Genomic DNA, 13610 nt, shown 5'->3' with positions numbered 1-13610 from the left:
TTTCTAGCAGCAGTCAGAACACACTTCACTTTGGTAAGGCCGCTAAATATTTTATCACACCCCTATTTACATTCTGAAAAAGCACAATGTGCGATGTATGAGGAATTGTTTCAAAAGACATTTGTGAACTAAGTGAAAGCCATTGAATACCTGTCCAGAGTTGTAGCGCTTAGAAGCATTGAAAAAAATGGTAAAACCAAGAGACACGCCAAATTTATTAGATGGCTAATACACGAGGTGTGCACACAAGGTAGTACTTTCTAAGCCACACGGAGGAATGTCAAATTGTCTACAAGAGAACGAGAAAAATAAACATCACATCGCCAAAAGTTGTTTAGACGGCCTGGAAGGGGTGTTCTGAAATACAACGAATTGAAGCTCACTATTATGGAAAAGGAAGAACAATAGAGAGGCGAAAACGTTTTGTTTTCGATTAGTTCTTTAATATCGCGACTTTGAAGACGTGGAAAATTTATTGTAGAACTGAAGCTTGATATAGTCCTAATCACAAAAAAGTAACCCGCAAAAAACGAACGTGAAGTTTGCTCAACATGCAGGAAGAATCTTGCCCAAGATAATCCCAATGTTTTACGAAGTCAAGCCATCAAGAGGGCTTTAACAAGCCCTGAATGCTGATTTAAACTACAGAGCAAAAAGCATGTGAAAAGCTGCTGTAGTGTGCTGGAGATCTCATTATCCCTCTAAATAATAAATACTCGAATAGCTTGAGTGCAAGAAATAAATAAGACGAGCAATATGCATACTTCGCTATTGCATAAATTTGGGTAGATGGAGCATTTATGGTAAAGAGACCTTTACACAGAAAGAAAAAAAAACGTGACGATAAGGCTGAGTGAGAAGTAGCATGGTGTACAAATGAAAACCAGGATTTCAGATGTGTAAGCTAAAGTGCGGCACTAAATGATCTTGTAAATGAAATGAGTCATAATAGCAGACCCAAGTATGGGTCATCAGCGGAAAAGAGCATACACAAAAAAATAAACACTGGGCATATGTAGGCCTATCCAGGAAAGAATGACCTCCACCTGTTTGAAGAAGGCTCAGAGAGAGGACTTTGTATTTGGCTAAGACGACAACGATGACGATAACTGAGGCGTCCCTGATATCGGCGAAATTGGACTTGCTGCTGGCTGTGACCTTATACCCATAGCCCAAACCACGACATCGGAGATGTCAAACGATGGTGCTACTTAACAACCTATTTCCAGCAGCCCGAATTGTGTGGTTGTCCAGGTCATTGATAACAGAGCCGAGCAGTTACACTTATTTCTTCTCTGGCGGCAAATTTTGAACCATTCAGGGTCCCTTAAAAGAAGACCGTAAATGGGACGCGAAAACGTCATGATTTTAAGGCCCGCATGCAAGGCCCCTTATCTGTATATTTACCGGCACAAAACGGGAGAATCTTTTCATGTTAACATCAAACACAGAGCATTTTTAGGCAACCTGCGTGCTCTGTGTGCTCCCTTAGTTCAGGTACGCCTTACCGTGATGAATGTAACTGCAGCATTTACCCGTAATCGTGTCGCCGTATAACCGGGTAGACGGAGGACAACACGTTTTCTCTTTTGGGCGTTAATATTTTTTGTCTCTCCCTCTGAGTCTGGCTGGCCATGGGTCACACACTGCTTCCACGAGAACTAGCAGGAAATTGCCCATCACCTCAATTGATATACTAAGTTGGAATTGTGGCTGCTACCCGATCACGTACGAAGCTTCCAAAGTGTTATCATGAACAGTGTATGCTTGTGAGCTGCATGGCAATGTCCGTTTTCTATCATTTCAAATGGCGCCTTTTCAAGGTTTTCCAAAGTTTCCTGTCCCCGCAATTTCAGTATTTGGGCCAATTTTGTGCGTTTTGTGCGTTAGTCATCTTGAAACTTTTTTCCTATATGTTGATAAGCTTTTCTTGAAAAAAAGGCCAACGTGCGGTTTTTTGAAAAAAACCTGCGTGAGTCCTTTTGACGCCTAATTTAATGCACAGTTTTTTCTTCGGTAGCGTAGTTTATGAAACTTTTGGCGTGTGTTTTCAAGACGCATTTGGGTAATTTCACGTGCGCTTTTCAATCTCGATAATGCGCGTGTGTAGTCTTCTCGTCAACCTATTTCCCCATAATTTTTTTTCGAACTAATTTATTCGCAAGGAGTATATATTGTTGATACCAAACTTTCTATGTTTTACTCATTGTGTATGCCGAGTCGAAAATGCATTGCCGAAAAGCCAATTTTCTGACGATGGTCGTGGGGGAAAGCGAAAAAACAAATTCTTCCCGTGGTAGGAATTGAACCTGGGTTTCTGGAGTTTTTGAGATGACGGCTCTCCGATTGGGTCATTCCAAGACAGCCGAAACAGTCTGGATTTGGAAAGGGGCGCATAACAGGCCTGACTAGACAGAAAAATTATGCCACCCTCCGTTTAACGACAATGATGGTTGAACTCAAAGCTTCCTCCCCACGAAAGCAAACAGCTAAGAGACAAGTCGAATCCGCTGGCACCAAAATTATGCACTTTGTGAGTCAATGTGAAGGTTCAAATATCCAAACTCAATCGACAACCAAAAAATTTCCGCCGAGACTTTCATGTTCAACCATCGTTGTCGTAGATCGATTGGTGCATAGTGTCTGTTAATTGAGGTACGCTGAATTCAACTAGGAATATGGATTGCATAAGTACCTTAGGGGAAATCATTGTAATTTTAGTGCAAGGTAACTGCTTGACGTAATCAGGCAACCAGAAAATAGTTTTTCCAAGGCCTATTTAGTGCAGTACCTTTCTCCACTATTTGCTGATATACTATTTTTCTATCGTTTTCAGCTAATATTTTTTTTTCTTTCACCCCAATTTCCACCCGTTTGTTGGTTGCTAAGGTGGCCCCACAAATGAACTTCGTACACTTAATACTGTCACCTGGCCCACGTTAGTGTAATACCCCTCTGTTATTTTTTAAAACTATTTCGTACTTTGACCAATGCTACCAGCTTTGTTCTTACTGCAAACTTCTCTCGAAATGAGAGTGTCAGTATTTTTTGCTGTGTCTTCTTTTTTTCTCTACGCTTTGTAAATTTTCACACACAGCAAGTACAAAGGCTCAAAGTAGCTCACATTAGATCTCATTTTCTCAAACAAGATTTGCTTATGTAGGCTTGAAACCCAGACGTTGGAAAGACTAGCTTTACAAGCATATCGGAATCAGAGCCCATGCTTGGATGCCACTGACAATAGCTGCACCACACGAATATGGTGCCAACAACAAGTCAAATCATCTACTGCAGACATGACGGCGGCCTACAAAACTATTCGATGTGTGCTAAGTTCAAAAGTAACAACATCATTAAAACTATGACATTATCGGAAAGTCGCCCTTCGAGGATCTCTTAGCATAGCAATAAAAAAATATTCGCAACAATAAACAAATGCGACACAATTGGTTCAAAAACACATAACAACCGTAAGAATGCATGGCTGCCGACGAAAAAAAAGTGCTAGCTTGAAATAAAAACAAAACAAACAAAAAATACATAACTTCTCCATAATAGGCTTTCTCAAACCCCAAAGGTCTACCAAAAAAATTCTGGGCCAATAGCAATTCCCTAAATTCGCATCACACTCATTTCGAAAGGGCTGCTCGAATGTACAATATTTGTGTATTAAAATTAAGTATCTGACAAGGAATTGCATTTCAGCAGTGATTTTATAAAAATCAGGTTTCAAAACACTGTTTTTTTTTTGAAGCACTTCCTTATCTTTGCTTCTCAGGGCTAATGTTTGGCTGGTACTATAAAGACCACAGTTTAGTATGTGCCCTGTACATAATGTAAACTTGTAAGAAGCAATATTTGTATTACTGTCTTCTCTATATAACAGTTCAGAATAATGCTTTCCTGGTAACGAATTCATTTCCGTCTCAGACCACAGTGCGCGGTTTGACCACTTAATTGCTATGTGATCAATTGTGTAGCAATGATGTAGCAAAGTGTGTACCAGTTAAACTCAATATTTTCTTTTTTCTTGCGTTTACCCTCTACACAGTCTTGTAGGTATATTTGTGAGACATTTTTTGGGTGGTTCCATGGCATACTCAACGATGGAGCCCCTTGTTGGGTAAGCATAGTCGGTGCATACTATTTTTGTTCAGTTACAATTGCTACGGTTACTGGCCATAATATACGAAGCTTTTTGAAACTGTTCTAGGCGTACTTATAAGTGGTATACTTTTTTTATTTAGTCTTTTTGTAGCAGCTTCACGCTGCTGAGATTAGTTAGTGCTCTTACAAAAAACCATATTGTGGATGTTTTTGCAGAGAGGAGGAGGTCCTGCCAACGTTGGAAGGTGCTATCGAGGATTCTGCAGAAGAATACAAGGTATCAAGTTTCAATGTTTTGCAATATTTTACAAAAATTCTGAAATACACTTTTCCCTAAAGCAAACGCTGAACCCACTGGTTACAAAGCATACTACTGCTTTTAAATATTCACTTTGCGCTTTCGAAAAGCACAACAGCTATCGCAATTTTAAAGCTCCGAACCCTCTACACTTCTTTTCCGTGAAATGCATTTGTGAAGCAGCTGCTTACTAGTGCAAGCGATGTGGATAGCCCAGGCATTACAGAAATTGGGAACAGTTACCGTGTGGGGTTAAAATTCAAGGGTGAATATTAAAAAAAAAGATGTCACAAGTATTATGTTTTTATGCGTTCGTCTATTACATCAACATCATGTTGGAGAAATCAGAGCAACATTCGAACCCTATTGGTGCTGATCTTAAATATCATTTTGATGATGTACAAAAAACGCGTTAAAAATCCTGTCCCTGAACTCATGACCTCTTCTGTGCAGGGCTTAAAAAACCACATACACATTAAACGCTGACATACGACTTAACAAGAATCTAAAAAATATTATTCGGCTCTCTGTTTATAAGGAAAAGTCGGAACAGGGATGCAGATGTTGTTGAAACAAAGAATGGGTGATTATTGTTTATCTAAATGGCTGGAGGTTCATGTTACAAAAATACGACAAAAATATGAAACCCATCGGCACCGTTGTCAACAATAGTTTGCCTGCCATGCAAAACTGCATGAAACGTCACAGCCCTTCATTCTTAAAGTCTGCTCTTTACCGGTAAAAATTTTAAAACAGCCACAAACAGATCAGCCCTCTCCATATGAGCAGACAGGCATCGAAGGAGTAATAATGGAATCTTCGTTTATAATAAATTTGAATAGGCATGTGCATGATATTTACACAAAGTGAGGGCTATTCTTTTAAATGACTCCATTTAAAAGCCAAATTGTGGACTTACAAAACCTTTACTGGATACATAATGAAAGACTGAATAATTTCCGCAGGTGAATCATTGCACTCTATGTATGAATGTATGTATGCAGGTATGCATGTATGCATGTGTGAATGTGTGTATGTATACACATTAATCTATTGATTTAGTATTTATGCAGATTCACACGTTAGAAAAGTGTCAAATATGCATGAGGAATATTGCCCTCAGGCCCACTTCCGTACAGTAAACTTTGTTTTTGTTTCTACAGGTCCTCGACCTCCACGCCCTCAAAAGTGCGATGGAAGGTACTCTGGGGTAAGAACAGTTATTGTTCGAAAAAATACAATATGCGTTATGCCATAAACTATTACACCATATTTCAATATACTGGCTGAATCGAAGCATACTGCTTGTATACGCAGGACAGTTACTCAAAGTTTGCTGATATATTATAATTTTCTGGCAATTGGCATCATAAGCAAGCAATCTTTGTATTTCTGGAACATATTCACTTTGCAGAATTCATAACTTAGGTACTGTCGAGTGGAGATTTACAGCGTTGGCCTTTTGTCCGTGTACTAAAAGCTAAGTATCATACCATAAATTAAATTTACTATTTTACCTCCTCCCATCTTTTTCTATTTTTATGCTTTAGATTGGCCCCTCCACTGATACTCTGCATTGGGAGAACATTTGATAAGCGGAATTGCCTATACATAACGTTATATTCCCGTGTCGTAATTTATTGAGAAAAAAATCCACACGCGTTCATACACCGCTATCTCTATCTCCCTCTCTCTGTGCGCATATATATATATATATATATATAGATATATATTTGTATTTCTATAATATCAGGTAGGTAATTGGCGTATTCATGGGAGGTTGTGGTCATTACTACACCAGGGTGGCCAATCCTGCTCTGGTGAGGGAGTGTGTTACTGGCAATGGTCGCCTGTGTCAGGCCGCACCCCAAGCCCCATTCTGCAATACCATCAATACGCGGATTTTTTTAAAATCTCGTGAGGATTTTCTGGCACAGGGGTTCAAACCACGGTCCTTATGCACGCGAGGCAGATGCTCTACGTCTACGCCACCGCTACACCAAGGCAAGATAACCGTGGTTCATAAGGGTAACAGAGTGTATTCCTAGAGAAGGCAAGTGTTTCAGGGGCGGCAGAAAGTTAGATGGGCAGATGAGATCATGAAGTTTGCGGGGATAAATTATTCGCAGTTAGCACAGGACCGGGGTAATTTGAGAATAATGGGAGAGGCCTTTGCCCTGCAGTGGGCGTAGATTGGCTGGTGATGATGTTCATGATGGTGAGGGCTTGTGCAGTTCGACGGTGACGCAGCTCTTGCCTTAGGAACTGCGACTGTTAGTTCTCCTCCCTGTCGCTGGTCGGGTGACACATGGTCGGACTGGTCGGGCGACACATGGGAGAAAGCAATCGGCGACGTGGGGAGGACGTATGGCGGCTGGTGAACGACGTCTGTTATGAAGACTCAGCGGGCAAAATTTTTCGGAGTTTGCGGCAGAAAATTCAATGGGCCGTGGGGGCTAGCGTAAAATATGCTTGAAGAATGTTAGCGGGCGCCTGCACAGGACAACGACAGTAGCGGGCTACATGTGCGTGTGTCCTAGACGCGAAACTCACGATCCCATTGTCTTTGGTACACTTGGCCGATCACCTGGCCCAATAGACGGTGAGATGAAACTATGAAGAAAATACAGTGCACGAAGCAAAATCTGCTGGTGATTGGGCGTTTGCACAATTAAACTGTTCGGGCTACCAGGGACAGGAAGAATAGATGTGGGATGTAAACCCACTCGCTTAAGACATCTCGCTGTCTCCTTCAATAACGACGGGACGCTAAAGAAACCTCCATAACTTCACGTTATGATGCTTGCAATCCTTCTGTGCAGAAACTCAAACTACATGAAGCAAAGTGTGATACGTCCGCAGGCACTGAAGGTGTGTTGAGCGGACGAGAAACTTTACCAAAGCGCAAAAGAAATTAACAACAAATAAAACTGGTAGATTCATTGTACTTAGCGCGTGCACATACAAACTTTGGCGTATCTGTGTGGCACTCATACGTTGTATTTATTAAAATTTTTGCCTTAGCAAGAGTTCGTCGACCATTCGCTTTTCTCGCCGCAAAGGGGTGCGCCTTACCTAATTACCACTTTGTACGCCGTACACACAGGTGATCTTAAATTCTGTGGCTGAGGTGAACATAACCAAAACGCCTAATGATAAGAACCACGCCCATTCCTAATTTTCAATTTTTACTTTTAAAAAGTGCACAATATCAGTACTATTTTTTGGGGTGTTTCTAATTCGGTTTCTAGTTGCCGCAATCTATTTCGAATCACCGAAATAGCCCTGCTGTTAATAACCATTAATATTTTAGTTACGATTTATGTAGGTGAAAAAGTTTGCAGACCCACAAGCTGAAATTTTTAATGAATGATTCCAAAATTTTTGCCATTTTCTAGCCTGGATACGCACCAGGGTGCCAATACTCCTGTTCAAAGATGGCTGACACAAAAGGAACTAGAAATTACAAAGACGGCACTCCGTGTATAGTAAGTCTTTCTTGTTTCTTGGTCAACATGAGCAGCAATTCTACATCAAAATGTGATATCTTCTGGGTTAGTAAAAAGATCTAAATTAGAGAGCATGATAATTTTTTTTTTCAATTTTGTTCGTGTACAGGGAATAAACATTGTGCGCAACAAAATCTTCAGAGCAATTGCTAATATGTTTTGCTTCCATTAAAAAGATCATAAAGTGGATGATTCTATTCATAGTTTAACGATACTTTTATTGAATATTTCCTTCTTAATGAGATATATATATTTCAAGCCCGAAGGCTTTGTAAATATTAACTGAACCTATACTGTTTATGAACATTTTTCACACACATCGAAACTCAAACATAATGCAGAATAGCGAACACATTTTAAGAACCTAACTGATAGGTAACGTGGGCATAGGGATTTAAATGACCCTCTTTTTATCAAACTGAACATCTCATGGACAGAGGGTTGTGTCGGTCTACATTTACATTAGTGTATCCTTGATATTGCAAATTGGAACAAACATTTCGGGAATAGGTTTGCCCAAAATGGTTAAATTCGCAAAGTGTCCGCCCAACCGCAGAAGGAATAATTTTATTTCATAAATTTATTATTGATCCATCATCATAAGAGATGTTCGACGATTTGTGCATATAGGGGCATCGGATAAGTATAACTAAGGCGCAGTTGCCTGGCAATATACGAGGAAAAGTCAATTCGGGAACTCCTTAGCCTAAATTCCCAACTTAGCACTATTTTAGAAGCGCTGGATAAGGAGAGCCCGAAAATGCTCCCGATCTACCGTGGAGCGAAGCCACTCTAAGCGGCCGGTTAAGAGGGCAAAGCATGGTTTCCACTCAATGAAGTTTTCGTTCGTGTGCCTTTCGAACTCAAAGGGTACATGCAGTTGTGCTAAATAGGTAACAGGTGTGATAGTACAGAGTCCTCTTGAGCTTTCCTTCTGTTACTGACACTGCGGCATTAGTTTTCAGATGGCTGTTTATCAGTCCTTTCTTAATGAGGCATCCATACATTGGAAGCTGGTTCTTTCTATAAATATGTCTGTTTTTAGACGCGCATTGTCATATTTACGTTTCCTGCAATTGTGAAATGCTGTTTTATATTTTAAAAAATAGAATTTTTGGTTTTTTCACAACAGTGTACTTGGAAAACAGTGAAACCACAATACTTCTACAGAGTTTTCATCATATTCAGTTTTAATACCAAAACGGCCTAAGCATGAAAGCCAAAGTAAAGCAAAAATACAAGCTTTAAAACCACCCTTAAGGCGTATTACGTAGTGCCTCTGGCTCTGTTTCATTGGCTACAGCACAGTATGTTGCTTAGATTTCTAGCTTGTGTTGCTAAAGTAAGAAAGTTATACTACAAAACCGCACAACAAGGTTATCCACATTCTTGCTTCTTCAACCGCTTCTGGCATACCACTACTTTCCTTCTCTAAAAAGGCAGCATATAAATTTTACGGAAAAACTGGCGGGATATTTTTCTCTTTCAATAGGATATTGGTTGATACAAATCAGAATAGCCATACTGTTGTAAAAAGCAGCGTAAACCGCTGTAACAATTTCGGAACAAGTGACGTAATTACGTTTTTACTCATTTTAAACCCACCTTTATGTACACAGTGAAGGGAATGGGATGCAGAAACAAACAAGCTTAGAGGATTTACTAAAACTGCAGTAGTTAGCCTAACGTTAGCTTTAGCATAACTTTAATAAACCTGTAGGCGCGCTGTAGGCTAAAGGTTTTCCTACTTCATTTTCGAACTAGTCATAATTTATTTATTCCAAATCCTAGACAAGTTTGTGCGTGGTGTGCTAGTTTTGGTAGAAGGTTAAACCATTCATCGACAAGATTCGGGTGTAACCAGCCGCAGTTCCTGGCACATGGACCATCGATGTTAAGGAACAAGGAGGCATCACAACACAATAGGATATTTTACGTAGACAGAACTGTGGATCTCTTGAGTGCAGGGAAACATAATAGTTGGAACTGGATTGCGGGGAAACATAATTTTACTACGTCACGTTTTTAAATGGTGGAATGCTTTTTTTGTCTGAAGAAACATGGCATTGATAAAACACCAACTAAATTCGGGAAATTTGGTTTCGTCTTTATACGAATTCATTTGAGTTGCTAGAATAGGTTAGAACACGCACACATATAGAGCTAGAAAAGGTAATAAACAGTTTATGATTGTTTTGAAATATTATCTTTGCACGAAGCATAAGCTACACAACCATTTGTTAAAAGACCATAGAAGCATATATTTTGTGAGTGAATGTGGCATTTATTTTATAGCGCCTAGGTTTTTGTGGCAGCTTTTAGGGCATAATCTGCCTAGTCAAGTAGAGTATATTATGAATTTCATTATTTATTTGCAAGTTTGCACTGTAATCACAAGCAATTACAATATCAAAGTGGCTCTTTCAGAATTTGAATTCCGAGAGGAAACCTCTAGGAGCAGCTGGCATTTGCAAACAGGGAGTATGCGTTGAGTACGATGATATGGGTGAGTTTTAGTATTAGTTCCTTTATTTGTAAAAGGAGCGAAAAGAACTACAGAAGCTTACATTATAAAGGTGACATCAGGAGAAGCTGTGTAATTTTGAAAAGTTTTAAAGCTAATATTTTATTGGAGCTTTCATCAAGCTGCTTCTGATATGCCCCCTTATGCGGCGTCGAATGTGAGCTTAATTTCTGTATTTATCTTGTAAATTTTCTTTCCAAACTGTTCTCAGCGATTTTTTGGTCCTGCTGTTATTTTCGTGTTCAAGCTTCAGAAAATTGCTCAAAACTAAATACACTGTTCTATAAAAATAAAATAAACAAACAGCAGTGCATAAATTTTGAAACTAGCAAAAAAATCGTTAGAAATATCACTGGCTTTTCAATTTACGAAGCCGTCAGTTTTTTATTTTCTTCACCGAACAAATAAAAAAATAGTTATAACTCTATAATAAATAAGTAAATAAATATCTAAAAGATTTTTAAAAAGACAATTACGAAATGATAAATATTTGGTTCCGTAAATACCGATTGGAACTCGTTTTATTGCGGCCTAAGGAGTGCTGATGGCTCCGCGCAAGAAAAACTTTTTTACCTCCAAAAGCCTATTTTTTTATTACCCAAGGGCTTCTCAGAAACGCCCTGTTTATGTTACTGCTTTGCTATCTTGATCCTACAACCATAGTAGCTCCTTTTTTATCGCAAACAAATTTTAGGGTTTTAATACCCCTCTCTTACGTCTCCAAATCAAGCATTGTCGTTTTTTAACGTTACGATTTCCAGATAACATACTCTGCACACGTACATCTCATGCAGAACAATAGAGATTTCAAGTCAAGTGGGCAAGAATATTTCGTTAAGTGATAAAAATTTCTACTTCAAATGTTTTATAAGTATACTTGTTCTATAGTTCGGATAAATTTCTACAGTCAAAAAACATCGTATACGCGCTAATAATGCATACTTGGCATAATGCACGAGCTTTCAATGCTCCTGTTCGGGGAAAATTTTAGTGTATACTTAAAATGCTTGTGCGCGACGAATTGGACCACTCGAGCATATATTCTCACATGGGTATTCATAAGGCGAGTGTAACTCTGTAGCTTGTAATTTTTTATGCTTAGAGTTCTACTTAAATTGAATAAAAAATCACGAAGACTGGTCTTCCACACAAGCGGAAGCTAAATGTTCCATCTTGATGTTTTATAGGACGCGTATCAAGATGCACAAGTGAATGGTTCTACTCGTAAAGCCATTGGACCCAAAGAAATAGAGCAGCACCCAAAGAGGCTTTCATGAAATGATTATGCAGCACGTGCTATTAACTGTAAAGTGCAGCGCCACAGGATCATGTGCCCTGCTGTAGAGGCAAAACCAGCAGTCTTGACGGATGAAGATACGGGATGAAGTTAACAGTGGGCCTATGTGTTATCAGGCGAGCGGAATGAGTGTCACGGGTTATTTGCAAACGGTATGAGCTTCGCAGGGTTCTTTCTAGGGGGCTGTTTAACAGAAATTTCTGCTGTAGGTAAATGGAAGACCTAAGTAGGTCTTCGATTTCGCATTTGAATTTTCCAAATATCTTCTCTAACTTTGGTGGGTGGCATCGAGGACGTTACTGTCTTGGTTAACATGTTTACAGTTTGCGTTGTGTTTGTGTAAAAGAGAGCACAACCAATCGTGGTTAAAAGGCCAATAAACACATAATCATTCACTATGGTTTCACTTCATGCGCGCGAGCTGCGATGTCATTCTAAGATGTGTAGTAGGAGGAGCTGAACAGCCGTCTATGGAAGAGGTATAGACCAAGCTTATCGAAAAATATGCCTTCTCAAGCGGCACAAACTAAATATTGCTCCAATCTGTTGGATTTTGTTTCAAAACGAACGGAAACAATAAAATAAAACTCGACGATGAACCACAGTAAAGGCAGGTTTCCATCGCGACAAATGGTATCGACTATACCACCTGCTTTAGAGACGTCGCTGTACGAGGTGTGCCATTGGTGTCACAGATATTTCCAAAGATGTCAAACAAACGCATGGTTTATTTGCAAGTGTTCAACATAAAAGACTACTTGATAACTTTGGCTATGATGCCTAAACTAGAGTGGTTGCTAATTCCTTCTAAAATATTTTTCTGAAGGGCGTGCCTGTGGAGAAGACATCGCCAACTAAATATTACTGAACATAAAGCTACGAATTTAATTTTGAGGAAGCTTAGGGCGCAGTGTTTGAGGAAACCGTAAGAGACGGGCTTCTTCTATGGTAAAAATGAGGAGTTCTGATTTACTGATAGTGCAATTCTCTTTGTGATGACGAATATTGATGCACAACCAGCAGTGGACTTACCAGCCATTGGATCCTGCGACGTCCAAAACTGCTAGGATTTGTTATGCTAGTGGCATCTTCTGGTGACGACTTTTTTGAAGATTGCTTGCAAATGCAGAACGGTCGGGCAGGCTCCCACCAGTCGTCGTTTCGTTTTAATTTGCCGGTGCCACCGGCTATGACGAGCGCATCACTTCGGCAGTGCTAGTCGTAAGCAGAATGGCGGGCGGTAAGAGTGACATCTGCCACATGGCCATACAACCTAGGCCGTTGCGTAAATTTGCTAGAGGTTTGACTAAAGGAACTGCATTTTGGACGTGTTCCCTGTGTTTTTTTACGATTTTCCACCTGGGCGAAGTAGTTTCAGTGAGAAAAAATTTTTATACACATATTTGATTAACCCTTAAGGAGTAAAACTGCTTACTGATTTCCAATAATTAGAAACTTTTGGGTCAGCTCAAAAAGACTTCTAGGGTCTGGGGCAGTCATTTTCGTACAAATTTTGACCAGAACTGTAAAACAGCCGTTGTGTCACAGAAGCAATTCCATGGCAACAATGTATTAGAAAAAATTTACTTACAAATGGGTAATGCTCATAGCCCTCTGTTTATTAAAACAACTATTGACCACGCAGCGTCATAGTTTATTTGTTTTCACCTAAAGCATAGGGAGCTATTCTTCAGTTATGGCACTACAAAGGTGACCAGGCCACATTAGCTTCATAACCAGTGTTAATTACTGCTTTTCATACCTGCCATCACGGCAGCAACAAAAAATAAACAAGAAGCCAGCAATTTAAAAAAACAAATCTAAGCATTTTGTTTGTTTCATCGTTCAATATGCCCTTTCATGATCATAATCGCT

General features: G+C 39.6%; 1 protein-coding gene across 1 annotated transcript in view; it reads left to right on the top strand.

The window, feature by feature from the left end:
* LOC144142227 (uncharacterized) overlaps positions 1-13610 on the top strand; it is a 44360-nt gene that overhangs the window by 17832 nt on the left and 12918 nt on the right. Inside the window, exons 3-7 of the mRNA XM_077673587.1 lie at positions 4052-4123; positions 4324-4384; positions 5569-5615; positions 7804-7893; positions 10342-10420. Of these exons, the coding sequence (XP_077529713.1) occupies positions 4052-4123; positions 4324-4384; positions 5569-5615; positions 7804-7893; positions 10342-10420 (349 nt within the window). The remainder of the gene's footprint in view (positions 1-4051; positions 4124-4323; positions 4385-5568; positions 5616-7803; positions 7894-10341; positions 10421-13610) is intronic.

Source organism: Haemaphysalis longicornis, unplaced genomic scaffold, assembly GCF_048455015.1.
Source record: "Haemaphysalis longicornis isolate Haplotype H1 unplaced genomic scaffold, Haemaphysalis longicornis Haplotype H1 scaffold_6, whole genome shotgun sequence".
Lineage (NCBI taxonomy): Eukaryota > Metazoa > Arthropoda > Arachnida > Ixodida > Ixodidae > Haemaphysalis > Haemaphysalis longicornis.
This window is presented reverse-complemented; position numbering and strand designations above follow the sequence as displayed.